The 27,895-nt window shown below is 34.4% G+C and overlaps 1 protein-coding gene across 2 annotated transcripts in view; it reads left to right on the forward strand.

Moving 5' to 3' along the window:
* Positions 1 to 27,895, forward strand: part of UBAP2 (ubiquitin associated protein 2) — a 142,559-nt gene that overhangs the window by 43,164 nt on the left and 71,500 nt on the right. For both annotated transcript variants that reach the window (XM_044661443.1, XM_044661450.1), the window contains exons 3-6: positions 8,730 to 8,807; positions 12,793 to 12,903; positions 17,423 to 17,576; positions 18,714 to 18,791. In XM_044661443.1, coding sequence (XP_044517378.1) covers positions 8,730 to 8,807; positions 12,793 to 12,903; positions 17,423 to 17,576; positions 18,714 to 18,791 — 421 coding nt within the window. The remainder of the gene's footprint in view (positions 1 to 8,729; positions 8,808 to 12,792; positions 12,904 to 17,422; positions 17,577 to 18,713; positions 18,792 to 27,895) is intronic.

The following is a 27,895-nucleotide window of genomic DNA, read 5'->3' on the forward strand; positions in this document are numbered from 1 at the left end:
GCCTTACCTTCCAGCTTGGAGTCAATACTGTGTATTGGCTCCAAGGCAGAAGAGTGGTAAGGGTGGGCAATGGGGGTCAAGTGACTTGCCCAGGGTCACACAGGTGGGAAGTGTCTGAGGTCAGATTTGAATCTAGGACCTCCTGTCTCTAGACCTGGCTCTCAATCCACTGAGCTACCTAGCTGCCCCCCATACATACTTATTTTGAGAAAGACTTAACTTTTCCATTTTAGGCTCTAAACCTTTTGTATTACATTGTATAATATATTAGTATTATATTCTGAGTATATTGATATGTGCCCTAATTTGGATAGACATCTTAAAAGTCACTGATTATAGTCCTGTAATCTAAACAAAATGAAGTGTTATTTTTGTGAAAATTCAATTACTAGATCTTATCTAGTATTCAACAATGAATTTAGATTCTTTGTGATAGAATTAATATATTAAATACTAAGTTGGAATGTTGTTTTTATTTATTTAGCTTTCTTCTATCAGTATTTTTCTTTCAGCTAATTGATTTATAGTTCACTGCTTGATTTCTGGAACATGTAATTCTTCCAATTTTTCTTTCAGTTCTGTAGACACTCCTTAATTTCTCAAATGTATTAGGAGATTGTTATTTCTGAACTCAGAAAGATTCAGGAGCTTGGTCTTTCATAAAGCTTATCTTCAGATTGACTTGAGAGTAATGATTTTTTTTCACTCTCAGTTAATCTCAAAGGCTGTTAAGTTTTATGGAGGTTGTGATCTGGTTCACTAAAAAGTGTCCACAGCAAAATGACATATCTTTGAAGTATCTGTATAGCACATTTTGACATTTAATTATTTCTTGCATTCTTTTCAGTGATTTTAAGGTCCTCTGGGGCAACAGTTACACAGTTATTTTTTTTTTTTAATTTTTTTTTTGTTTTTTTTTTAAACATTTATTAATAATCATTTTTAACATGGTTACATGATTCATGCTCCTACTTTCCTCTTCACCCCCCGCACTCCCCCCAACCATGGCCGACGCACATTTCCACTGGTTTTGTCATGTGTCCTTGATCAAGACCAATTCCCGAATTGTTGGTGGTTGCATTGGTGTGGTAATTTCGAGTCCACATCCCCAATCATGTCCACCCCGACCCATACGCTCAAGCAGTTGCTTTTCTTATATGTTTCCCCTCCTGCAGTCCTTCCTCTGAATGTGGGTAGCATCTTTACCATAAATCCCTCAGAGCTGTCCTGGGTCATTGCATTGTTGTTGGTACAGAAGCCCATTACATTCGATTTTACCATAGTATATCAGTCTCTGTGTACAATGTTCTTCTGGCTCTGCTTCTTTTGCTCTGCATCAGTTCCTGGAGGTCTCTCCAGTTCACCTGGAACTTCTCCAGTTTGTTATTCCTTTTAGCACAATAGTATTCCATCACCTGCATATACCACAGTTTGTTCAGCCATTCCCCAATTGAAGGACATACCCTCATTTTCCAGTTTGTTGCCACTACAAAAAGCGCAGCTATAAATATTTTCGTACAAGTCTGTTTATCTATGATCTCTTTGGGGTACAAACCCAGCAATGGTATGGCTGGATCAAAGGGAAGGCATTCTTTTATAGCCCTTTCAGCATGATTCCAAATTGCCAGCCAGAACGGCTGGATCAGTTCACAGCTCCACCAGCAATGCATTAATGTCCCAATTTTGCCACATCCCCTCCAACATTTATTACTCTCCCCTTCTTTCATTTTAGCCAATCTGCTAGGTGTGAGGTGATACCTCAGAGTTGTTTTGATTTGCATTTCTCTAATTATTAGAGATTTGGGACACTTTCTCATGTACTTATTGATACTTTTGATTTCTTTACCTGAAAATTGCCTATTCATGTCTCTTACCCATTTATCAATTGGGGAATGGCTTGATTTTTTTATACAATTGCCTTAACTCCTTGTATATTTGAGTAATTAGACCCCTGTCAGAGTTTTTCGATACAAAGATTTTTTCCCAATTTGTTGTTTCCCTCCTGATTTTGACTACATTGTTTTTGTTTGTACAAAAGCTTTTTAGTTTAATATAATCAAAACCATTTAATTTACATTTTGTAATTTTCTCTAACTCTTGCTTGGTTTTAAAGTCTTTCCTTTCCCAGAGATCTGACAAGTATACTATTCTGTGTTCACTTAACTTATTTATAGTTTCCGTCTTTATATTCAAGTCATTCACCCATTCTGAATTTATTTTGGTGTAGGGTGTGAGATGTTGATCTAAATCTAATCTCTCCCATATTGTTTTCCAAATTTCCCAGCAGTTTTTGTGAAATAGTGGATTCCTGTCCCAAAAGTTGGGCTCTTTGGGTTTATCATACATTGTCTTGCTGATGTCATTTACCCCAAGTCTATTCCATTGATCCTCCTCTCTGTCTCTTAGCCAGTACCATATTGTTTTGATGACTGCTGCTTTATAGTATAGTTTAATATCTGGTACTGCTAGGCCCCCTTCCTTCACATTTTTTTTCATTATTTCCCTTGATATTCTTGATCTTTTGTTATTCCAAATGAAATTTGTTATAGTTTTTTCTAATTCAGTAAAGAAGTTTTTTGGTAGCTTGATAGGTATGGCGCTAAATAGGTAAATTAATTTGGGTAGAATTGTCATTTTTATTATGTTAGCTCGACCTACCCATGAGCAATCAATGGCTTTCCAATTGTTTAGATCCAGTTTTATTTGTTTGGAAAGTGTTTTGTAGTTGTTTTCATATAATCACTGTGTTTGTTTTGGTAGATAGATTCCTAATTATTTTATATTGTCTAGGGTGATTTTAAATGGTGTTTCTCTTTCTACTTCTTGCTGCTCTAGTGTGTTGGAAATGTATAGAAATGCTGATGATTTATGTGCATTTATTTTGTATCCTGCAACTTTGCTAAAGTTGTTGATTATTTCTACAAGCTTCTTAGTTGATTCTCTAGGATTTTTTAAGTAGACCATCATATCATCTGCAAAGAGTGATAGCTTAGTCTCCTCCTTGCCTATTTTGATACCTTCAATTTCTTTTTCTTCTCTAATTGCAGCTGCTAGTGTTTCTAGTACTATGTTGAATAATAAAGGTGACAATGGGCATCCTTGTTTTACTCCTGATCTTATTGGGAAGGCTTCTAATTTATCCCCATTGCATATGATGTTTGCTGATGGTTTTAGGTATATACTATTTATTATTTTTAGGAAAGATCCTTCTATTCCTATACTTTTCAGTGTTTTCAATAGGAATGGATGCTGTATTTTGTCAAAGGCTTTTTCAGCATCTATTGAGATGATCATGTGATTTTTATTTGTTAGACTATTGATATGGTCAATTATGTGGATGGTTTTCCTAATGTTGAACCAACCTTGCATTCCTGGTATAAATCCCACCTGATCATGGTGGATGATCTTCTTTAATTACTTGCTGGAGTCTCTTTGCTAGTATTCTATTTAAGATTTTTGCCTCTATGTTCATTAGGGAGATTGGTCTGTAGTTTTCTTTCTCTGTTTTTGATCTCCCTGGCTTTGGAATCAGTACCATATTTGTGTCATAAAAGGAATTTGGTAGGACTCCTTCTTTGCTTATCATATCAAATAATTTGTATAGTATTGGGATTAGTTGCTCTTTGAATGTCTGATAGAATTCACTTGTGAATCCATCAGGCCCTGGCGATTTTTTCTTAGGGAGTTCTTTGATGGCTTGTTCAATTTCTTTTTCTGATATGGGATTATTTAGGTATTCTATTTCTTCTGCTGTTAATCTAGGCAGTTTATATTTTTGTAAATATTCATCCATATCTCCTAAATTGTTATATTTATTGCCATATAATTGGGCAAAATAGTTTTTAATGATTGCCTTAATTTCCTCTTCATTAGAGGTGAGGTTTCCCTTTTCATCTTTGATACTGTCAATTTGGTTTTCTTCTTTCCTTTTTTTTTATTAGATTGACTAGTACTTTGTCTATTTTATCTGTTTTTTCAAAGTACCAGCTTCTAGTCTTATTTATTAATTCAATAGTTCTTTTACTTTCGATTTTATTAATTTCTCCCTTGATTTTTAGTATTTCTAATTTAGTTTCCATCTGGGGATTTTTAATTTGTTTGCTTTCTAATTTTTTGAGTTGCATGCCCAATTCATTGATCTCTGCCCTCCCTAATTTGTTAATATATGCACTCAAGGATATAAATTTCCCCCTTAGTACTGCCTTGGCTGCATCCCACAGAGTTTGGTAGGATGTCTCATCATTGTCATTTTCTTCAATGAAATTATTGATTGTTTCTATGATTCCTTCTTTGACAAATTGGTTTTGAAGAATCATATTATTTAATTTCCAATTAGTTTTTGATTTTCCTGTCCAGGTGCCCTTACTAATTATTATTTTTATTGCATTATGATCTGAGAAGGTTATATTTATTATTTCTGCTCTTTTGCATTTGTTTGCAATGATTCTATGCCCTATAACATGGCCAATCTTTGTGAATGTGCCATGTGCAGCTGAGAAGAAGGTGTATTCCTTTTTGTCCCTATTTATTTCCCTCCACATATCAATTAGATCTAATTTTTCTAGGACTTCATTCACCTCTCTTACCTCTTTCTTATTTATTTTTCGGTTTGATTTATCTAGATCTGACAGAGGAATATTTAGATCTCCCACTAGTATGGTTTTACTATCTATTTCCTTCTTGAGCTCTGCCAGTTTCTCCTTTATGAATTTGGGTGCTATGCCACTTGGTGCATACATATTGAGCAGTGTTTTTTCCTCATTGTTTAAACTGCCTTTAATCAGGATGTAATGACCTTCCCTGTCTTTTTTAATCATATCTATTTTTACTTTGGCTTTGTCAGAAATCATAATAGCCACTCCTGCCTTCTTTTTCTCATTTGATGCCCAAAAGATTTTGCTCAAACCCTGAACCTTAAACTTGTGTATGTCCACCCGCCTCATATGTGTTTCCTGTAGACAACATATGGTGGGATTTTGGTTTCTAATCCACTCTGCTATTTGCTTCTGTTTTATGAACGAGTTCATCCCATTCACATTCAGAGTTATAATCATCAGTTGTGCATTTGCTGACATTTTGAATCCTCCCCTCTTCCTACCCCCTTTTTCCTTATACTTTTTCCTTTTAAATCAGTGGTTTGTTATTGAGCCAGTATCCCTTATCCCCTCCCTTGATTAACTTCCCTTTCTACCCCCTCCCTTATTTTCCCCCCCTTTTTGTTTTTAAAGGCCTTATGAATTCCCTCCCTCTTCTCCCCTCCCTTTTTTTGACCTCCCCACTCCCCTGCTCCCCTTGGTTTATCCCTTCTAACTTTCTCAGAAGGGTTAGATAAGAGTTTTATTTCCCAATGGATAGTATAGCTACTCTTCCCTCTCCGGGTTGATTACACTAAGAGTAAGGTTTGATTATTACCTCTTAATGCTCTCTTCCTCTCCTTCTTATAATAGTATTTGTCCCCTCTCCCTCCCATGCCCTCTTTGTTACACATTTATTTTGCATTCTTCTCCACAACTAGTATAAAACTATATGCCCTTAGCATATAATTGTGGTATTAATTGAATTAAGTGTCTAGAAATTAGAAGTATGACTAAAAAAGAGATGGTTTTAGTATATTAGAAATAGTTTTTGAGCAAGAGGAAGGGAGGAAGAATCAAAAATATTATTTTAAAATATTAATGCTATTGAGTAGGGATTTATGGATAATAGATATGTATTCAGAGAAGTTGCATTTTGCCAAAGAGATTTTTGAGTGGGTTAGAGGCTAGCCCTCTGGAAAAGAAATTCTTGCCTTTACGTACAACTCCCAAATGGGCTTAAGATGCCTTTTCCAATGTGCCACATTAGATAATTAAGAGGGAAATAGGAAGAGAATGAGCATCAGTTTTGGTATTTAGGTTGGGCAGGTTTGAGAGCTGGCCTGCCATCTGTTATGTAATGAATGGCAAGTGTTTCTTGAAAGGCATGAAATAAGATTAAACTCCTTTTCTTTGTAATATTTCAGTATAGCCTTCTGTCCCTGCCTCCCCGGCGGGGGCCCCCCCCCCCCCATAGCTGTTAACTTTCTTCTTTATTGGATCATAGGATTTAGAGATGGAAGAAATGGCAGAAATTATTAAGTATAGTTCTCTCATTTTAAAGACAAATCTAAGAAGTTAAGTGATTTTTTTTCCCCCAAAAGTAACACACACAGGAATAGTAAGTTTCAGAACCATATCAGGCTTCCCCCCTTCCTTCCCCCATAGTACCTCATAATACTTTTCATATAATTGTCTGAATTTTCATGTCTCACACAGCATACTTTTTGTGAAAATGGCTACTTAAATGTAAGTGTTACATAAGAGACATTCTGTATATACAAAGATATTGCTTGTTAGGGATATTGGAAGAGAGATCAGCTAGTTTTTAGATAAATCTTTAAGACATGGACTGTATTGGTTGTCTAATGAAGCCTTAGTTACCCTTCTTAAGAATATATAGGATTTCAAAGGAAACCAAATATATTGAAATAAGGGTGTTCAAAAGGAAAAAAAGGCCCTCCCCTCACCCCTGGTTAAGAACCTGTCCTATTCTAGAGAAGGGAAGATGGGTTTGAGCTTTTGCCCCCTTTAAAATGGGGCATGGAGGTTTAGCTTTAGAGTATTTGAGTTTTAGTTTCACCTTAATTGTGAATTTGTAACTCCATAAAAACTTTCCATTGCAGCAAAAAAGCCAGTATAGATGGTTTAAGGGACCCTCATATCATAAGTCAATTAGGAATTAATATATTCAAATAGAGGCAGAAATGGTATAAAAAAAATAGAAATTGGATGGAATAGACTTTGGGCCCCTAACTATAGTCTATTTGCCATATGTACATATGCACACACAAAATGCTCTTTGGGTTTTTGCTCTGCTCATAAATGGAATTGCAAATAATAGCAGCAAGCATTCCTGATTTGGAGTACTCTTGGGTCACTTCCTCTATTCTTTGTATCTACTGGTTCCAGATACCACCCTCTTATGGAGGTGAGAAGTTGAAATTTTGTTAATAGCAGACAATCTTTGATGTGTGTTTGGAGTGCATCTATCCATGTGGCAAAGCCAATAGTGGCTAAAGGTGACTATTATGTTAACTGGGAAAATTTAATGGGAAAAGTGTTGTGAGATGACTATATATCTCCAGGATCTTCTCTTACACTAGCAGTTTTAGGGGTAGAGGGTTAAGTTGGGAGTTACCATGAATATAGCATTGGAAATGTTTTGTGCCAATATATTTTCTATTTCTAGAGCAGAGATTCTTGTGTTCACAGACTCTTTCTCTCTCCCCAACTTCTCCCTCAACTTCAGTGGTCTGTAGATTGTTTTCAGGGTGTCCATGAATTTATTAATAAAATTACATCTTTATTTCAACATAATTGGTTTCCTTTGTAATCCTATATATTTTATTCATTTAAAAATGTTCTAAGAAAGGGTTCTTTGGTCTCACTAAATTGCCAAAAAAAGTTTCCTTCTGTTTTAGGGTTTTGGCCTATGCATTGTAGACATTGTAGTTTTCAGGGATTATCCTTGATTGTTACTTGGCTATGGCATATGTTTAAATCTGCCCCAACACTATTGGATAGAAAAGAAATTTCTGTAAGATTACTGGAAAAATGCCATTAATGAGAACATCTACAGAGGAAATTCTATTTAAAAAGGAAGAAATGCTACAAAAAAATTAGTATATGCTGTAGATACTGTAAATGATAGATTTTTTAGTGACTTCTATTATTTACATGTTTAGGTAAAATTGATTTTCTTAGCATATGTAATTTCCATATGGAAACTCCTCTTGATCAGAGAATATTGAAACTCTTCTGACTGAATAGCTATGATCTAGGGAATTGTCCCAGGTATGTAGAGGATAAGTACTTGCTTAGTGTTATAGAGCTGATGTGAGAGTTAGCATTTGAACGTAGGCTTTAAGTTCTTCCAGGCATTAAGCCCTATCCTCTGTTGCTTGTTCTTTCACATTTAGGAGAGAGAGGGAGAGGGAGAGGGAAGGGAGAGAGAGAGAGAGGGAGAGAAGGGAGAGAAGGGAGAGAGAATCTCTCTCTCTCTCTCTCTCTCTCTCTCTCTTTTTTTTAGCAAGTAACGGTATTTGTCTTTCATGGACATAGTCTCAATGTGTATGTAAACTCATACACACAAATGATATGTGTAGTATAGTTTTGGACACCAAACAGTCTAGCTTAAAAATGGAGTGGGTGTTGTCAAATGATTGGTTTTTATCTTTTATCCTTTTATATATTGTATTTTTGTTTGTATTTTTGGTTTAACTTTCTCTGATATTGTAAGAGTGTTACCTCTGAACCTTGTTTTTATAACAACTTCATTTGGTTGTACCAACTGCTCCATTCTGCCTATCCATACACTTCTTGGTGTTCTCCTCCCTTTCCTGTCCCCTTTAGTGCTAATTCCTGAAGAGAAACATTGAGATCTTAATTTCCATGATTAGCTAATGCAGATAATGTAGTCACAAAGTATAACACAAATTTTAGGACAGTTAGATACAGAAATGGAACAGCATTCAATCTTTGTCTTCATTTTGACCTTATAATAATTATTGCTGGTGCTACTTGCCAGAAGGCTACTATTTACAGAATAACTCAGATTAACATAGCATTTTGGGTTTTTGGACATAAGCAAATTTTAGCATTTAAATTGTGTTTTTATTGTAGAAATATTAATTATTCTGTGTACTTTTTTAGGCAACAGCTGAACAAATTCGCCTCGCTCAAATGATCTATGATAAGAATGATGCAGACTTTGAAGACAAAGTTAAACAGGTACATTAGTGTGAAACAAGTTCTCATTTTTAGTCTTAATGTTTAATTTTCTAGGATTTTCAATTATACTGTAAAATGAATATAAGATTAGCATTAACCAGGATTCATTGAAATTTTTTTTTAACATTTATTAATATTCATTTTTAACATGGTTACATGATTCATGCTCCTACTTTCCCCTTTGCCCCCCGCACTCCCCCCACCCATGGCCGATGCACATTTCCACTAGTTTTGTCATGTGTCCTTGATTTTCATTGAAATTTTGAAAAAGTATCACTCGTAAAATATTTGGCCAAAGATATTTGGGAGTTGATGCTCTCTTGCTCTTAACCATTATTAAATAATTTAATTATGGTTTTTATAGCAACTATGCATTTATAGTAAATTGACATTTATATAAGACTTTAAGGTTTTCAAAGTACCTAAAATACATTTCCTCTCTTGAGCCATAAACATTATTATTATTATGCCCCTTGATACAACTTTTACAGTGAAGGAAACTGAGTCATAGGTTAAAGGACTTGCTTATAATCCTATAGCAGCTAGTGTTATAGGTAATTTTTGAACTTGGTTCTCATGATTCTGACTTTCCACTATACATTTTTTCCTCTACCTACTTAACTCCGTGTAGTTGTAAGAATCAAATGAGATAATTTATAATATTTTAAACCTCACAGAACTGTGTTTCTGTTATTATTATTGTGAGCTATAGAATCAAAGCATTAGTACTGAAAGGAAAATTAAGAGATCATCTATTCTAGCTCACTCATTTTACTGATAGAGGGAACCTACATTCAGATAGGCCTTGACCAGAATCCCTTAGCTAGTAAATGGTAAAGCTAGGATTTAAACTTAGATCTTTTCACTTCACAACTAATGCTCTTTTCCTTTCAATTTAAGTCACTCAGGCTTACAACTTGGGTGTCATCCCCTCCACCAATATCAAGTCTTTTTCCAATTGCTATCAATTCTATGTTTTTTGTTTTTTGTTTTTAAACCCTTGTACTTCGGTGTATTGTCTCATAGGTGGAAGATTGGTAAGGGTGGGCAATGGGGGTCAAGTGACTTGCCCAGGGTCACACAGCTGGGAAGTGGCTGAGGCTGGGTTTGAACCTAGGACCTCCTGTCTCTAGGCCTGACTCTCACTCCACTGAGCTACCCAGCTCCCCCAATTCTATGTTTTTAATGTCTCTTGTATATATGTCTTTCTTTGATCTGAAACTGCTACTATCCTTATCTGGGCTCTCATAATCTGATGCCTAGACTACTGTAATAGCTTGCTATTTATTTTATTTTTTTAAACCCTTACCTTCCGTCTTGGAGTCAATACTGTGTATTGGCTCCAAGGCAGAAGAATGGTAAGGGTAGGCAATGGGGGTCAAGTGACTTGCCCAGGGTCACACAGCTGAGAAGTGTCTGAGGCCAGATTTGAACCTATGACCTCCCATCTCTAGGCCTGGCTCTCAATCCACTGAACTACTCAGTTGCCCCCTTAGCTTGCTATTTTAGTTGGTTTCTTTGTTTCATATTTTTATGCATTCCAGAAATCCATACAAATCATTAGCATTTCTATGTATTTCCAACAAAACTCAGAAAATATAGAAAGAGAAATTCTTTTTAAGATAACTGCAGAGAACATATAATACTTTAGAGTCTCCCTGCCAAGACACAGTAATTCTATAAACACAATTATAATTGCTCTAAACACAAATAAAAACAGATCTAATTGAAGAAATTTTAATTGTTTATGTGTAGGCTGAGCCAATATAACAAAAATGTCAGCACTACCTAAATCAATTTTACTTATTCAGTGCCATACCAAACAAACAAAGAACTACTTTATAGAGCTAGAAAAAATTAGTAAAATAATCCAGACAGAGAAACAAAAGGTTAAGAATATCAAGGGGAATCAGTGGGAGAAAAAAAGTGAAATTTTGTCTTTAGAAAACTTTTATAGCCTTTGACTATTTGTCAATTAGGGGATGACTTATTTCTATAAATTTGACTCAGAAAGAGTAGGCTCTTTATCACATCAACTTTTATATTACTTCATTGTCTGTTGTACCTTTTGGTAAAATGAAGTTCCTCTGATTGTCCCTTTTTAAATTAAGGCCTATTTTTATTTTCCCTTTTTCTGATAACATGGTTATTGTTATTCCTACCTTTTCTTAGTTTGGCTGAAGCATATTAAATTCTTTTCCAGTCTTGTTTGGTGTCTCTTGTAAAAAGCATTGTTGGATTCTGATTTCTAATCTTATTCTTCCATGAATATGTTTTATGATTCAGCTCATCCTATTTCCATTCACAGTTATGTTTACTTTGTATTTCTTTCCATCCCATTTCCTTTTCTCTTTATCCTGTCCCTTCTCAAAAGTCTATTATGGGGGGCAGCTGGGTGACTCAGTGGATTGAGAACCAGACCCAGAGACATGAGGGCCTGGGTTCAAATTTGGCCTCAGACACTTCATAGCTGTGTGACCCTGGGCAAGTCACTTTAACTCCTCCCATTGCCTAGCCCTTACCTCTCTTCTGCCTTAGAATCAGTACATAGTTTTGTATTTTTAATTTTTTCTTAAAATCCTTGCCTTCCGACTTAGAATCAACACACAATATTGATTCTAAGTTGGAAGGTAAGGATTTTAAGGGGGGGAAAAGTCTTATTATGCACCTAACTGTTGCTTCCCATAAACTTGTCCTCCCCTTTATCATCCTCCCCTCCCCTTTTGCTTTTTCCCTTATTGATTATCCTCTATTGGATAAGTTGGATTTTTATATACAATTGATTGTATACATATGTTTATGTTCTTTTCTATTTAAATCAATTCTGATGAAAAGGTGTTCAAGCCTCCCTCATTTTTCCTATTACTATAAAAAACTGGTGTGCATCTTTTATGAGAAAATTCTACCTCTCCCTTCCCCTTTTCTCAGTGCATTTCTCTAACTCTTTAATATTTGGAGAGGGGAGAGTATTCCAACATAATTGACTCATATCCTTGTAAACTCCTTTTAATTGACTGTATAATGATAAAGTTCTTTGAAGTTTTGCATGTGTCATCTTCCCATATAAACTTTGAGACTTTTATTATTTTTTTCATAATTATCTTCATATGCTTAAGTTCATTTTTGAAAAAATCATGTTTTTATAGTGTTTTTTTAACGATATCTGTAAATTTTGGTTTATTCCTAATTTTTTTCATACCTTGTTATTATAGTTAGCAATAATAAATTGCCAAATGAAATTGGCTACATTTATAGACTTTTAATACATAGATTTTCTCTACATATATTTTAATCATAACAGCTAGCATTTCTATAGTGCTTTGATGTTTTTGAAGCACTACACGAGTTTTATATATCTCATTTTATCCATTCCAAAATCCTGGGAGTTAAGGTGCTTATTATCATCTTCATTTTTTAGATGAAGAAACTTGGGCAAGGAAGAGTTTAAATGATGGTATCACACAGCTAATCACATTTGAACTTACCTTCTTGAGTTAATCTTGAGTTTCATATTCAGTAATGTAGCTGGCTAACAATGACAATTTGTTTTAATGAACTTTGCAGCTATGAATTGAGGGCTTTTTAAAAATTTGTTAATGGGAAAGTTGGAGTGGCAGCTTGTGAGATACAAAATTGATGTACTACGACAAGGATCTTAGTTTAGTGGTATTAACGCTAGTTGGAGAGATGACATCAAATTTGGTTGGGGAACTGAGTTATCTTTAGAAAACTATAAACAAGGGGATTTGTCAGCAATGAAGTAAAAATGTATACTTGCTCCAATGGACATCTTGGAAGACTGTCTTCATATATTAGGTGATTCAAACTTGATTATGAGAGGGTAAAGGGCTTTCTTAAAATAATTTTTGGGTCACTTTGTGATCATGAAGTACAGAGATCAGTCTAAAATCTAATATTATTAGAGCTCCTAAAATATTTTATTAAAATGCTATCATTTCTTAACTAATTCGTGCTATTTCTATAGCTTATGGAAGTAACAGGGAAAAACCAGGATGAATCCATAGTGGCCCTGCATGATTGCAATGGAGATGTGAACAGAGCCATCAACATATTGCTGGAAGGGAACTCAGACACGGTAGGTATTAGTTTATGAAATGCTTATGGAAAAATATTTGTAATGACATTTTATCATTTTTAAGTGAAAATAGTAGAAATTTGTTAAGTTGGTTTAATGGTTTCAATCAACTCGTGTTTCCTGTTTTTTTTTTCTACAAAGTCCATGTATCCTCAATCTTTGTTTTTGCCTTTTTAAAAATTTTTTATTTAGAATATTTTTCCATGGTTACAGGATTCATAATCACCCCTTCACCACTCTCTTCTCTCCCAAAGCCAACAAGCATTTCCACTGGGTTACAAAACATATTTCTATGTTATTCATATTTGCAGTAGAGTGCTCCTTTAACATCAAAGCCCTAATCAGATCCCTGTTGCATTACATGATTGAACATATATTTTCTTTTTTTTTTTTTTTTAACTCCTTTTTATGAAATTTTTCCATGGTTACATGATTCATGTTCTTTCTCTCCCACCCCCACTCCCTGTAGCCGACGTGCATTTCCACTGGGTTTTACATGTGTCATTGATCAACACCTATTTCCATATTATTGATAGTTGTACTCGGGTGGTCATTTGGAGTCTACGTCCCAAATCTTATCTACATCAACATGTGTTCAAGCAGTTGTTTTTCTTCTGTGTTTCTACTCCCATAGTTCTTCCTCTGAACGTGAATAGAGGAGCATATATTTTTCCAATGCATTTCTGGTTCCACAGTTCTTTCTGTGGATGTGTGGATAGTGTTTTTTCTCATAAGTACCTCCGAATTGTTCTGGGTAATTGCATTGCTACTGGTGGAAAAGGCTATTATATTTGATTGTGCCATTATGTATCAGTCTCTGTGTACAATGTTCTCCTGGTTCTGCTCCTTTTGCTCTATGTCATTTCTTGGACGTCATTCCAGTTCACATGGATTCCTCCATTTCTTTATTCCTTTCAGCACAATAGTATTCCATCAGAAACATATACCACATATGTATATTCAGCCATTCCCCAATCGATGGACACCCCTTTGTTCCACCACCCCCCCCCTTTTTTTTTTTTTTTTGCCATGCCTTTTTTCTAATATTTACAGGAAGCATTTTATAGACCAGGAATTTATTTCAAAGTTATCTTAATTATATGATTATTCACTATGGATGAGCTTATGGTTGAATTTTAATTTCCTTTTCTCAGTTGACTGGAGGTGAAGAATAAGTACTAAATTGTAAATATGGAAGCCAGAATGTAATAGACTGCATTTCTCTGGTCACCTTCTGGGCAGTTGAAAGAACAGGATTTATATCAGCAACATTAATAACTCATTTCAAAAGGCAGAAAGATAGAAATATGAACATGAATACATTCTTCTGGGCGAACATAATGTTGACTGTATGGGGATCAATTGGTAATGAACAAATGAATTGTGGTGGTATGGGTTGATCCCAGGAGCAGTTTCTCCTATTGTATCCTTTTTAAATGTCAAGTAATATGATTCCTAATACTGCCTCGGACACACAGTCCAAATCTATGTGATCCTGAACTAGTTACTTAACTTTTGTGTACCACAATTTCCTCGTATATAAAATGGAGATCTACTTAATACTACTTAACTCAAAGGGTTATTGAGAATAAGATGAGATATTTGTAAAGTGTTTAGTGTCTGCCAACATAGATAGTAGGTGCTTAATAAATGCTTGTTTGTTTTCTTCCTTTCTTCTCAATCTAGGTAAGAACTGAAATCTGATTCCTTTCCCATTTTTCTTATTTCTGCTCTCTGAGTCTAAGAAGGAAAGTCTAATCACCTTTCCATATATTAGCCCATAAATGGTTGAAGAAAGATATTGTGCCACTCTTAAATTTTCTTTATTGACAGTGAGATAAAGCACTATTTTGAAAACAATTATACACACACTTATCATTTTATTACCTTATGGACCAGCTTCTCTCCAAAACTTGTCTGAAGTATAATGACAATTCATAGTCATATGCTTTCAAAATACCAGGACTCCTAGAGAATTTTGTGAATTATTAGGATTCATTTAATTTTGAAATTAAAATTATATTTGTATACAGAGAGAACCCTTTCTACTTGCATTGATCTTTTTTAGGATACCAGCCTAGTAATGATATCACTACTAGGTTCAGTTAGTAGGCCTGGTTTACTAACTTTTGGAATATAGATCAGAATAGCTTTCCAGAATGACTACAGAGCAATTTACATATCCACCAATGGAAGACCAATGTAGCTGTTTTCTTGGATCCCCTCCAAATGTCCTCTTTGCCAATCTCTAATAGATTAAAGGTAGAAACTCGGAGCTACTTCAATTTTGATTAGTTGTGTGGATAGTTTTTTCATATGGCTTTAGATAGATTTCCTGTTTTTTTCCCCCTTTATAACTTCCTTTTTAAAATATTCTGACCATGGTGGCTGTTAGGGGGGCTCAATGAATTGAGAGCCAGCCCAGAGATGGGAGGTCCTTGGGTTTAAATCTGGCCTCAGACACTTCTTAACTTTGTGACCCTGGGCAAGTCACTTAACCCCCATTGCCTAGCCCAACTGCTCTTCTCCCTTAGAACCAATACGGAGTATTGATTCTAAGATTGACGGGAAGGGCTTAAAAAAATCTTATCATTTATCATTTTGAGGGAAGCTTCTTATTCCTATAGATTTGGAAGAGAGTTCATGCTTTATCTTAGAATTGAAATCTTTATCGGAGGAATGTACTGGAATGAACCTCCTTCCCCCATTCATCACCCTTCCAATCTTAAGCTATCTTCAGTTTTATGGACTCTTTATTTTATATTATCAGAATCATCCATTTTTGTCTTTTATGATGCTCTATATCTTTTGGTAATGATCTCTTCTTTTTTTTGAGATAATGTGTATATCTATTTGCATCTTATTTTGATATAGAATGAGAAATGTCAGTGTGAATCCTTAACCCATAATAGCGGGAGTCTTTGAGTTTACTGAAATTAGGTCACTGGATTTGTTTTTCTATGTTGTGTACTTTTATGCACTGATCATTTTGTTTTTTACGGGATACTAAATTATTTTGATTAGTATAGTTTCAGATGCAATATTGTTGCTACATGTCCTTCTATTCTTTTTCCTCGTTATTTCCTTTGAGATTTGTAACTTTTTGTTCCTATGGGTAGATTTTGTTACTATTGTTTTCTAGTGCTATAAGGCAATTTTTTGGTATTTTTATTGCTATGGCCATACCTAAACAAATTAATTTAGGTAGTATAGTCATTTTTATTATATTGCTCCAGCCCACTATGGGCAATTAATACTTCTCTAATTTTGTTATGTCTTTATTACTGTAAAAGGATTATTTTGTAGTTATATTCATATAGTTCTATGTGTATATTTGGAATGTAGCCTCCCAAGTGTTTTATATATTCTATAGTTATTTTAAATGGTTTTCTCTTTCTATTTCTTTTTCTGGGTTGTGTTGGTAACATAGGAAATCTTTTAGTTTTTTACTCTGCTACTTTTTTTTTTTTAAACCCTTGCCTTCCATCTTGGAGTCAATATTGTGTATTGGCTCCAAATCAGAAGAATGGTAAGGGTAGGCAATGGGGGTCAAGTGACTTGCCCAGGTTCACACAGCTGGGAAGTGTCTGTGGTCAAATTTGAACCTTGGACCTTCTGTTTCTAGGCCTGGTTCTCAATCCACTGAGCTACCCAGCTGTCCCCTACTCTACTACTTTGATGAAGTTATTCCGTGTTTGAATTTGTTTGTTTGACCTACTGAAATACTTTTTTTTTTTTTAATCCTTTACCTTTTGTCTTGGAATCAAAGAAGAGTGGTAAGGGCTAGGCAATGGGGTTTAAGTGACTTGTCCAGGCTCTCAGAGGTAGGAAGTATCTGAGACCAGATTTGAACCCAGGACCTCCTGTCTCTGGCCCTGGCTCTCAATCCACTGAACAACCTATCTGCCCCTGAGATACTCTTGATTGTCTGCAAAAATAATTTTGTTTTCTCTTTCCCTATGTCCTCTCTATTTCTTTTGCTTGTTTTATCTGTTACTTTTTGTTAATGTTAGTTATCTTATAATAAGCACAATGATACATTTACATTAATCAATGCTGTTTGAATATTATGTACTATATATTATCTAGATTTCAGATGTTAATCAGGGCCTGCAATATCATCATTTTTAAGATAAGCAACATTAGCTTTGAATTAGTCATCTTAATTGACATGTCCAAAATTACACAGTAAGCAGTGAAAAAGATTATACCTGAATCATATTATTTTTGACTTACGTTTACCTTTATTTTGTACTACACTGCCTCATGGTATTCTGGTTTGATCCAAAACTGAGCAGTGACCTACTGTTTAGCTAGTGGGAAGTGAGTGGTCCCTTATGTCTTTATCAACACAAAAGGAAATTGGTGCTTATAAAAAACATTCAAGATATGAGAAATTTTGTTGGGTATTTGCCTGAAAGCTTTGATTGATTACTACTGTTGCTTACCCTAATGGGGAAAAGATAGCAAATTTGGAAGATGTTTTTGTATATTTAACTTTTTTCTTCTCTGGAACTAGACTTCGTGGGAGACTGTAGGTGGTAAAAAGAAGAGTATTGGAAAAGAGAGCTCAGAAAACAAAGAGAATAGAGAAAAGAGAAATGATAAAGAAACAAGTCGTGTTCGTGGAAGCAATAACCGCCGGGGAAGAGGTGGCAGTCGTGGCAGAGAATGTAAGTGCAAAACTTCTCTTCTTTCACCAATAGCATTCCTAGTTATTTTGGAGCTGGTTTGTTTGTTTAAATGTAACACCAGAGGGGGCAGCTGAGTAGCTCAGTGGAGTGAGAGTCAGGCCTAGAGACAGGAGGTCCTAGGTTCAAACCCGGCCTCAGACACTTCCCAGCTGTGTGACCCTGGGCAAGTCACTTGACCCCCATTGCCCACCCTTACCACTCTTCCACCTATGAGACAATACACCGAAATTAAGGGTTTAAAAACAAACAAACAAACAAACAAAAATGTAACACCAGTACTGTTCTGCCATTTTGTAGCCAACATCAACTGTTTTATCCTTTTTCTTTATTTGAGAACTATAGTTATTACTGTTCTAAAGTAGTTTGAAGAGTAAATTTGCATATTATAGTAGATTTATTCTTATCTCCCTTTCTTTTAGGTATGAATACTGTTGTATAAAAATTTTCCATCCCACATTAATGCAATTGCAGATAGCTCACAGTCTCTTGTGTGCACACATGTTCATGTATACATAAAACATAGTCATTAAAGCCTCAAGCTTATCAATCTTGATTCTTTACCACATCTAATAGTGAATGTTATGAAATTAGGAATAGCATTTGAGGTAAAATGTTTCTTTTGCTCAGGTTTCATCAGTTTCCTCATGTCTTTTGTTTCCCAATGTGAAATTTCTACTACAACCATGAATCTGTACAGATATGATTGTCCACAACTTTGACACTCTGTAACTTTGTGCTCCCAGCTTTGTCTGGATACATTATATTAAATAATTACACATGTTGATCTGTTACATGATTTCTTATGTTGGATAATTTTTATGTTGAACAGTTGCCAAAGAACCCTTCATTTTATAGGAAATGGAAGGGACTTTGGATTGGACAAGGACCACAAAATAAATGAATCGAAATTATTAACTTAATGATACTTAAAAATAATTACTGAATCCAGATTTGGCTTTTTTTTTTTTTAAGAATTTTTTTTCAGTAACAGCCTTTTTTTCTTCACTGAACTTCTTATGGATTTCCTGTTTCTCTTCAGTATTTAAATAGCTTTACATTAAGGTCATTAAGTGTCAATGACAAAAAAAAGTAGACTTTTGTATTATTCTTCCTTAGTTAGAGGTGAAGAGAATGGCGTTGACTGTAATCCAGGGGATAGACCGTCAGATCGTGGCAAGCGTGGCCGCATTAGAGGTAAGACCTGAACAATAGAAGAGAATATGAAAAAAATTAGTTGTTGCATTGCATTTTTATTTGGAAACTTTTTTTTTAGGGACTTCCCCTCCTCCCCCCCATATTTCATCTCTTTCTATGTATTGATATTTCAAAGGAATCTCTTAGTATTGTCCTGATTATCGAAAACATTTAGGTAGCCCCCTCTAAGAGTTAAAGAATCAAGTGCTAAGCTTCACTAAAGCTAATACTAATGAATACAGAGTGATGTTAATATATGGTTGACCTATGGAATTCTTAAGAATGAGGTTAATAGACACCCTGACTATCTCCAAAACAGTTTTTTAAAGAAGGCTTCTTGGAGTTGGTATCTGGAATGTTACCAATGCTCTTTTGGAAGATAACCATGTGAATGTAGAAGTAGATTTTATTTTTTCTTGTGGTGATGTGTGATTGGAAAAAATATAGAGAAAAAGAAGAGAAATCAGAATTGACTGCCTTTTTTCAGTTTTAGTGCTAGACAAATCAGTCCAAAAGCATTTAAGAGTTTTCTTTTCAAAGCAATGTTCCTAATCACTGGGAATACAAAGATAAAAATGTACCAGCTATTTTTCTTAAGTACCTTTTCTTTAGAGAGACATTTATAGGTATATAGAGAATGCATACTAATTTTTGGTGAAGAGGATAGGAAATCTGTATTAACTTTATTGATTGGGAATGGATTCATGTAATTGGTGATATTTGATATGAATGTAGAAAGACGGGATTTTGAGACCAAGTTGAGGAGAAAGCATTCTAGGTATGAGAGTCAGTACAAATGCACAGAGAGCAGGACTGATTTGTTTTGTTGGACAGTAGAGTTTTTTGAGTATTATGTAAGAAGAATAGAAATGTGGATAGGAGACAGATTGTCAAGTCCTTTATTAAATTAGATCCTAGGGCAGGGGTTGGCAACCTTTTTGGCCGTGAGAACCATAAATGCCACATTTTTTAAAATGTAATTTTGTGAGAGCTGTAAAGTGCTCACAGTGCGCTCCTGTAATAGCGTCTGAAAAAAGATTGACTTTATGGCTCCTGCAGAAAGAGCCATACGTTGCTGATCCCCGTCCTAGGGGTTGTGGAGAGACACTGGAGTTTATTGAGGAGGATAGTGACATGGTTTGACCTGTTCTTGAGGAAAACATCTTTGGCAGACAATATTTTTTTGGTGAATATTCAGGTGGAGGAAAGAGGAGGCAGAGAAACTAATTAAAAGGCACTTCAAAAATCTTGTCGAGGTGTGATTTAAGACTGGAACTAAGGTAAAGATGAATAGAAAGGACTAGATATCAAAAATGTCATAGAGAAACAAGATGTATAACATGTTTTAAACATTATGGCTATTTGTGAATTCCTATTGGAATTTCATTTTCCATGTTTAGAAGTTCTGGGCAATTCTCTGATATTTCTCTTATTCCCTTCATTATGATGATAAGGGTTTTTGGACTGTTGAATTCTTCTGGGAGACTTATGGTCCCTTGCTTGTCTCTGCACATCCTTTCTTCAAATTCAATATGTTTAATTCCGCAATGAGCACATTGAGTTTTGCTTCTCTTCTTCTAGATTTCCTTCACTTCTTTGTGTTTGCATTCCAAGACTACTGTTCTCTCTTCTTAGGCTTGCTATTAAAGATTTTTAAAAATACTCTGCTTTTTTTTTTTTTTTTTTTGCCATATAGGCCATCCATTCTGCTTCCATATTATTTTTCTTTTGAATCACTCAGGAAGAGCATATTATAGTTCCATGTCTCAAATTCCATAGGGGTCTCTTCTTTCATGAAGTTTTGGATGGATTTTTTCCTCCTGGTATTCAGAAATGTCTGAACTTATTTTCTAGATCTGGAGGCTATTTTTCCTTTTGTCATTACTTTTTTCTTTTGATTTTTATGTTTATGTTTAAAGTCTTTGAATTTTCTTCTTCCTGAAATCTTTGGTTATTTTGTTCAGAGCCTTATTTCTCTAGTACCATTAATTCAGAGCACTCTTCTGGGTTGCAGCTTCCAGTAGGCTTATCCTTACCTTGAAAGAGTTATGGCCAAGCTGGCTATGGAATCTGGAACAAACTTTTGGATTCAGGTTCTTTATGTAGTTGGAAAGAAGGCGAGGGGAAGGTCTTAAGGATGGGGGAGGGGGGAGGGGATGAGTTTGAATATAAGCCTGTGCTGTATTCTTGAAACTTCTAGTTAGTTTGGGAGGTCAAGAAAGGATACTGAATGTGAGCTCTGTGTCAGTGAGCTGTAATTCCTGAATTTTCAAGGTTGTGGGGTTTTTTTTTTGTTTGTTTTTAAATACTTTCTTTTGGATTTCTCGTATATGATAATACTTCCCACTTTCATCTTTGTCTTTTCACTGGCTCTTCTCCATGGCCCAGAATGAACTTTTTCCCTACCTCTGTTTCATAGATTTTTTCTTTTTTGTTGTTGCTTTTACTTATCTATTTTTTAATGGAAATTTTTTTACTCCAGTCAGGAAAAATAAACCACCTCTCTTTACCATCTTCCCCTTGTAACCTCCTACCCATTTGAAAAGGAAATAAAAAACTCCTGTTTTAAAAAAAAAATGTATAATGAGGCCCATGTCCTTTTAGAGAACCTCCCTTCTTCCTGGTCTAATTCTACATCTGAGCTCTTTTGAGTCTTTTACCTCTCTGAAAAGTAGTTAATCGTCATATTGCCCAGAGGTCCTAAGTCTTTAAAAGTTGTTTTTCTTTATAATAATATTGTTATAAAAGTTGTTCTAATGGGTCTGTTCATTAGTTCATACAAGTTTTCTCAGATTCTTTGAAACTATCCCCTTTATTATTTCTTACAACACAATTATATTTAATCACATTTGAATGTTGTAACTTTTTTTTTTTACACTATTCCTCTATGTGGGAGTACTCCCTCAATTTCCAGTTCTTTGCCATCACAAATAAAACCTATGAATACTTTTCTTTATTAAGAATTTGTCTTACTTAGTAATAATATCTCCTTTAATCTGTATTCTTTCTTATTCCCCTTTCTCCATTTTCCTCTTCCCCTCCTATTTCTCTTTTGATTAAAATATTTGTTCACAACTCTGTATGTTTGTGAGTTCAGATGAGAGTGAGGTTCAGGTGTCAGCCATTCCTCACTCCTTCTTTGTTCATATAGATTTCTCACCTTAACTATTTCCTCCATTTTTTTTTTCTTCCCTCAGGTATTTCTCTTCCTTTTCCTTTTTGCTCTCTTTTTAAGATCATCAAAACATAACAGAAACCCTTCTGACCTTTTTAAAAATTAGATTTCCTTTGTGATCAATGAAAATAAAAAATATGTTATTTTCCCTCTATTAGAATGTAAGCTTTTTTTCCTTATTTGGTCCCTTATGATTGTTCATGTTTATCTTTTCATATTTCCCTTGACTGTTGTGTTAGTGCTTCAGCTTTTTGTGCAACTGTGATCTTTTCATTAGGACTATAGAGAATTCCTCTTTCATTAAGGATCCATTCTTTTTTAGGATTATACTCAGTTTTGCTATTATACTCAGTATTCCAAACTCTGTTACTTTGTAGTAGTGATGCTAAATCATACCTGATTCTAACTTCAGTTCTTCAGAACCTAAATTCTTTTTTTTTTTCCTTTTTTTAAACCCTTAACTTCTGTATTGGCTCATAGGTGGAACAGTGGTAAGGGTGGGCAATGGGGGTCAAGTGACTTGCCCAGGGTCACACAGCTGGGAGGTGTCTGAGGCCGGATTTGAACCTAGGACCTCCTGTCTCTAGGCCTGGCTCTCAATCCACTGAGCTACCCAGTTGCCCAGAACCTAAATTTTTTATTGTTATTTGCAATATTTTTTCTTTTACTTGGAAGATTTGGATTTTGGCATCATGTTCCTGGGAATTTTCACTTGGGAATTTTTTTCAGGAAGTGTCTAGTATATTCTTTCTAATTTCATTTTGCTCTTTGAGTCTAAGAGATCTGAGCAGTTTGCTTTTCAGATTTCTTGATATATAAAGTCTATACCATTTTTTGGTAATGGCTTTCGTGTAGTACAGTCCTTTAAAAATTTCCTCATCTATTTTTTTTAAGTCAGTTGGTTTTTGTTGTAAAATACTTTTAATTCCTTATTCTTCTTCCCTTCCCTCTTGTCTTTGTTTTTAATGTTTCTTGTTATCTCAAGGAGTCATTATCTTTTTGTTGTTTTTGTTATACAACTTATTTTATTCCAAAATTTACAAATCCAAACAAAAGCATTTTCATATACAAAGAAAAAGATTGTACATAAATGAAATTACCAATCTCTTGAATGCTTAACTTACTTTTTTTCATATCTTCATAATAAATTCTATCCACCAGTGTCCCAACCCCTCCCTAATCTCCCCTCATTACAAAAGGTATTGCCCAGGAAACCAACATGTTAATATTAATTAAATCTTTCATGTTTTTCACCTTTCAGTTCACAATCTGGTATTCTTCCAGTATTAATTCTGTCGCTATATATGATATTCTCTTCGGTCTCATTTCATTTTTCATTATCCTGTGTAGTTCCTTCCACGTTTTTTAAAAAATTAGTCAGCTCATTACTTCTTATGTTGCCTGTAGTATTCCATCACAAATAAATACCACAATTTTTTTTAGCCATTCTCCAGTTGCTGAGTGTCCCCTCAATTTTCAATTCTTTGCCACCACAGAGAGAGCTGCTATAAATATTTTGGAACATATGGATTATTTTACTTTTTTCCTGACTTTCTTGGGAAACAGGCCAAGCAATGGTATTGGTGGGCTGAAAGGTATATACAGTTTTATAACTCTGGGTGTAGTTCGAAATTGCTCTCCAAAATAGTTCACATCAAGGAGTCATTATTTTCTTTTTATTTTTTATTTTCTTTTTTTCAATTTTTACCCCTACCTTCTGTATTGGAGTTAATATTGTGAATTGGCTCCAAGGCAGAAGAAGAGCAATAAGGGTAGGCAATGATGGGGGTCAAGTGATCTACCCAGGGTCACAGCTGGGAAGTGTCTTGAGGCCAGGACCTTCTGTCTCTAGGCCTGGCTCTCAATCCACTGAGCTACCCAGCTGCCCCCACTTTCCTAATTTCTTAACAGCACAATAGATAGTATTCTATTACTCTCTCTCTCTCTCTCTCTCTCTCTCTCTCTCTCTCTCTCTCTCTCTCTATATATATATATATATATATATATATATATATATATATATATATATATATATATATATATATATATATATACCATAATATCTTCAACCAAGTCCTTTGTTTATTGGAAGTACCATAAATACATTTGTATATTTAGAGCCTTTGAGTTTTCTTTCCTTTNTCTCTCTCTCTCTCTCTCTCTCTCTCTCTCTCTCTCTCTCTATATATATATATATATATATATATATATATATATATACCATAATATCTTCAACCAAGTCCTTTGTTTATTGGAAGTACCATAAATACATTTGTATATTTAGAGCCTTTGAGTTTTCTTTCCTTTAGGGTTTAGGCTTAGTACTGGTATATACTTAGATTAAAGTGTATATGAACAATTTAATCACTTTAGGCTATAGTCTCAAATTGCATGGCAGGTTGGCTAGACCAGGGATGGGAAACCTTTTAAGAGACCAAGAGCCCAAACTGCACCCTCATGCCACACGTGATGACCCCCTCCAACCCATGCAGGGGATGGAGGAAGTGTTCCCATTGGGTTCCTGGGCAGAGGGGGGTGGGTCATGTGAGAAATGTCTTCAGGCTTGTTTAGAGAGGGAAGCAGCCCCCTCTGGCAAGCATGCCATTGGTTTGCTGACACAGGGCTAGACTAATAAATAGCTTCTCCAAAGATGGGTCAATATACTTTTCCCCCACGGCTTCTTCTGTCTTTGTCATTGTCTTTTTTCTGGTTTTTGTCCACACCTGAGTGATGAGTTTCTACATCAGATATCCCTTGATTTGAATTTCCCATTATTCATAAGGAATTCTAATTAGCATGTAAAAATAATATCTCTTGTACAATTTACATATATAAAGAGAACAATGAAAATGACTGGTATCAGATATTTTCCTTAGTTTTTTCTCTAAGAAAAGTATTTTTATTCAATGATAAAAGGTGCCTTTTAAAAATAGATTATTGATAACATATTTTGTTTATACACCACCTGTTTCTATATTCCTTCTGTAAGCCTTTCCTAGAAAAGAAATGCCCTAAAATAAAGAATTCAAGGGAGTAGGAAGTAGAGTTCAGCAAAATTACTCAATGTATCAAAAAGTCTGACATTGCAGTAACATACTCATAAATCTCTACTTCTGTAAAGAAGCAGGACAAGATGTCTTTTCATATCTTTTTGAGCCCTAGCTGAGTCACACTTTTCTAAAAATTCAGTTAAAAAAAATAAGTATGAGTTCTTTTTTATATTGATCAAAAGGTTTTATATCTCCCTCTGTATCCCTTCTTCTGTCTTCCTAAGAGATCTGTTCTTTATAATCAATATTGAATTTTGCTTACTTTATTGATTTTTTCCCCTATTTTTCATTATAATTATTGTGTATGTTATTTTCCTGATTCTGCTTACTTTATTTTATATAAATTCACATAATGTATCTTATACCTCTCTGTTCTCATTTTGTCTTTTATTATTGATCAGTGAAAATCTGTTATATTTGAGCACCACAATATATTTTGCAATTACCCTATTGTTGGAGGGCATCTTTGTTGTTTAAATTTCCTTATTATCACAAAATATATTGTGATAAATAGTATCTCAAATATAGCATATTTAAGATATATTTCATATATTTGTATATGGCCATATACTTTTACCATGAGAAAATCAAGATCAATCATTGTTGGACCCTCTCCTTGTCTCACAACCCCTTCTTATTATTACCCCCACTATATCCTCTTTTTCTCTAAATGCTGATCAAGAAGTGTTTCTTCTGTCTCCTTTGTAGAATCTTCTGTACCCTATTTCTTTTGTTGGACATGTTGCAACTGAATGCCTCATAGACATCTTAAATTCATCTTGTCCAAAATGGAACCCCTCATCTCTGTTACCAACCTTCCTCCTCAAATCCTTTTCTAAATTTTATTCTTATTTTTCAAAGTTGCCAACATCTTTCTAGTCTACCACCTTTGCAGCCTTATTATCACACTATTTCTCACCCCACTTATTCCAGAATTTGCCAAATATCAAAGTATCTCTTGAATTCATACATTTTTCCCTTCAGTCTCATGGCTACCAACCTATCTCAGGCCCTCAATTCTGCAACTGAACAGATAGAACATGCTTTGCTGTTCCTAGTCTCTCCCACACTTCTCCCATTTCCTATTTCTTTTCCTTTGCATTAATTGCCTCTTATGTCTATCATATTCCTCCTTTATTTGCCACTTTTAAACTTAAAATATTTCCTGATTGTACTAGTGGATAGAGAGCCCTCCCCCAACTAGCTTGTATTCATTTTAATCTGTCATACATGTATTTCTGTATGTCTTTCCTGTGAGAGTATAAGATATTCAACTTTCACACTTGTTTTTTCTTTCGGCAGGTCTTATCCTTGTAACTAGTACTGTGAGAAATCAATTATGTGCTGATTGATTCAAATATCTTGATATCTAAGTGAATTTAATGGAAAAATGGAAAAAAATTCTTTTAGGAAAGTGAATCGTCATCTAATTTATATGTTCATTTTTCTTTTTACGTGTTATAAAAGTCAGAAATGCTCCTTACAAATAAAGATCATTGTGGGCTGGAAACCAAGAAACCAAGAAAGTACCTTAGGTGATTGCTTACAGTACTGATTGCATATAATACTGAGATAATATAATTCTTTGACCTTTTCTATGTTCTTTTTTCCTTTATAAATAATTTGTGAGATGTATTTCCAAGCAGTGTACGTTATTAAAGTGATTTCTTACATATTTATTTATCTAATATTGTAGTTATATTTTTAAGAACCATATAGAACTGAATCTTCAAAACTGACTGCCTTCTTTTGTGATAGTGCAGTGAGTTTGAATTTGTTGCATATTTCTCTTTTCCCTTTACCCTTTTCATAATGTAATATACTCTTTCAAAAGTTTTGAAAATATGTCTCTTGAATGGCATAATCCCATTTTGAAAAGAATACTGAAAGGTGTCTTGGATTATAGTAGATCACTGCTAATTCTTACTAGAGAAAGGCTCATTCATTCTCAGTTATGAGAAGTTCGTAAGGAATTAGAGAGGAAATCACACAATTTATGAGATCACTAATTTAAGGTTCTTTTTAACATGTTTTGCATTAAAAAGTAAGAGCATACATTTAGGTATTACAGATAGACCAACCATTACATTTTATTGATGGGAAATCAAGGCACATAGAGGTTAAATGTTTGCCTAACATCGAATGACTATAGTAGGTAGTCTGACCAGTTTCAATGTAAAACTAGTTCTAAATTTTGGATTCTTTACTGAAAGCTGTTGAGATTTTGATAATGTCTTTTCTCTACTAAATCTCTTTACTTAAGATAGAGAGAGGGGCAATCTTCTCAAATCTTAAGAGGCCCAGGCTTAAGTCTTTATAATATTCCAGCATTCAATTTTTAATCAATTTTTATTGATTGCTTGTTTTTATGTCCCACTTCCTGCTAGACAATAATCGTCACTTATTACAATTTTATGAAAAAAGAATTGAAACAAAGCAAGTGATACATTTTTTAAAATACCACACATATTCTTACATTCTCTGACTGCAAAAGAATGAATTGGAAAATCTATAAAACTATAGATTCTTTGTTCTTTGCAATATTACAGTATTCTGTGGCAGTTCTTTCGTGGTGGTAGTTCTTTCTATTTATGTTGTTATCATAGCATATATTTTTTCCTGGTTCTGCTTAGTTCCACTTGCACCATTTCGTGTAGATCTTTCCATGTAGCATTTAATTTCATTTGTTTATGTTATTTGCACTTATGTTATTTTAGTTATCTTGTATGTTGTTTTCTTGGTTTTATTTATCTCACTTCATCAGTTCATGTAATTTTTTTAGGCTTCTCTGTATTCATCATATTTTTTCTTACAGCCCAGTAATATTCTATTATATTCATATACTATACTCTATTTAGCCATATACTATACTCTATTTA

This window comes from Gracilinanus agilis, chromosome 1 (genome assembly GCF_016433145.1).
Source record: "Gracilinanus agilis isolate LMUSP501 chromosome 1, AgileGrace, whole genome shotgun sequence".
NCBI classification, from domain to species: Eukaryota; Metazoa; Chordata; class Mammalia; order Didelphimorphia; family Didelphidae; genus Gracilinanus; species Gracilinanus agilis.